This window comes from Anabas testudineus, chromosome 11 (genome assembly GCF_900324465.2).
Source record: "Anabas testudineus chromosome 11, fAnaTes1.2, whole genome shotgun sequence".
NCBI classification, from domain to species: Eukaryota; Metazoa; Chordata; class Actinopteri; order Anabantiformes; family Anabantidae; genus Anabas; species Anabas testudineus.
In genome coordinates this window covers 3,354,068-3,356,079 of record NC_046620.1, presented here as the reverse complement: position 1 = coordinate 3,356,079, position 2,012 = coordinate 3,354,068, and the positions used below count along the sequence as shown (strand labels likewise).

General features: G+C 40.7%; 1 gene segment (V, D, J or C); it reads right to left on the bottom strand.

The window, feature by feature from the left end:
* Positions 1-457: 457 nt before the first annotated feature.
* LOC113154060 lies at positions 458-1,624 on the bottom strand (the record flags this gene model as incomplete). The annotated part of the segment is given in 2 exon segments: positions 458-901; positions 1,522-1,624. Coding segments are annotated over 2 exon segments (432 nt in total), but the record flags the coding sequence as incomplete, so codon positions are not given.
* Between the last annotated feature and the right edge of the window lie 388 nt (positions 1,625-2,012).

Genomic DNA, 2,012 nt, shown 5'->3' with positions numbered 1-2,012 from the left:
TTTTTCACGTCCGTTGTCTTGCAGGTCTTTTATCTCAGCGTCTTCTTTTCTACTCTTTCCCACCGCCTCCTCTGGTCCTGTTGTACTTGACAGACTGTCTTTACACATCCATCAGCCTCTTCAACCAGCTTCTTCTTCTCAGCTATTGTTACTTTGCTCCATTGAGGCTGTGATGAGCTCAGACCAACATCACCACCTCCGTTCTGTACCTGCCCTTTAGGATCCCTGTCTAAGTCCTGCCAGATCCTGTTGGACCTGCACTCTGCACTGTGGTGTCCCTGGATTCAGACAGCATTTAAACTTCTCTTTTAGAATTAGAAAGAAAAAGTCCTTTTTCTATACAAGACACAACTGTGGTAAAAACGGACTCGGTACCATTTTCACTGGTTTAATAACTGAACTGATGTTTAATATAAAGTGTTTATATCAAAGAAAAGAAGAAGTGACGTGTTCGTGATGTACTTGATGAAATCTTTATTGTTTTCAGCTGTGAAACAGTTTAATAAGAAACATGATGAGAGAGACAGACTGAGACCAGTAGCAGAGGAAAGCCAGAGTCCCAGTGAGTCCGCTCAGGACTGGGAACACTGGTCTGCCCTCAGAGTTGTTTTGAGTGAGGTCTGGGAGCCCTGGGAGGCCTCACAGGTCACAGAGTTCACCTTGGTCCACTGGTCTGCAGGGATCCTCAGGGTGCTGCTCCAGCTGTAGCGTCCGTCCTTCCCCAGCACCCCAGGACTCCTGTTCTCCTCCCAGCTGATGCTGCTGCTGCTGCCGTCCACCTTCCAGGACAGAGTCCAGTCTGAGGGGTACCCCTTGTTGGCCAGACACACCAGCGTGGCCTTCCCCTGATCCAGCTCTTTGGAGGGGGGCAGCACCGTCAGGGTGGGTTCGACTCGACCCACTGCAGAGACAGAGATTAATAAAGTTACTGTGAGGGGAAGTAAACTTCCTGTTGTTGGGTGCAGCAGAGGATGGTGCTGGTTCTGCTGGTCTTCATCAGATTTTATTAAACTGGTCCTCAGTGTTTCACTTCTCTCTCTGAACTCAGTAACCATGGCAACAGACAGGCATCACTGCTGAACCATGACAACAGACAAGTTTCAGAACTAAAGATAAAACTGTAAAAGTAGCTGTTATCGTTTTTAGTTAACACAACAGGAAACGTGAAAGATTTAAAACATTTTATAGTATTTTACAAATGTTTAAAAGAGAAAACACACAACGATGTGTTTTTACTGTCGTTCGTTATGTAACTAATTAAGAAAATCTAATCAGTCCCACTCATTCTGTAGCAGTCATGATGTATATAGAGTGTAAATCTGGAGAAAGGTTGAATTTAGACCTGAGAAACTGAAACCTGAGAGTTTGTGAACTTAAATTATAAATAAAAAGATATTAGTGCGAACGATTTAGTGCGAAATAACAATGAAAAGCCAACACGTTACAATAATGTCTATAATTATGAAATTTAAATTAAATACATGTACTATTTGTGTTACTAAATGAGTAAAATGTACTTACAGTCAACATCCAGTCTGGTTCCTCCACCAAAAGTCCACCACAGTGAAACAAAGTCAGTGAGTCGTCGTACAAAAACCTCTGACTGTAGAGAGACACGGCTCTCTGACTCTGAAACAAACAACACAATCAAATCTTCATTTATCCAGATTATATAACAAATGTATAAAGTGATAAAAACTGATTCAGCATCGGAAAAATGTATTTAACATTTATTTGTATAACATCTAAAATGATAAAAATTCTCAACAGGAAAATTAAACTGAAATCATGTCCAAACACTTTCTAATTCATTCTGTAAATATTTAGCACAGTTGCTGATTTATTGTTCATTTTAATATTAAAAGACAGTTATATTGTTCTAATTTGTATCATAGTGACTGATTGAACCAGCCTGGTTGTGCTGGAAGTTTCTTCCTCTAAAAGGAGTTTGTCCTCTCACTGTTGTCTAAAGCTGCTCAAATGGGATTGTTGGCTTTTCTATTTAATTTTCT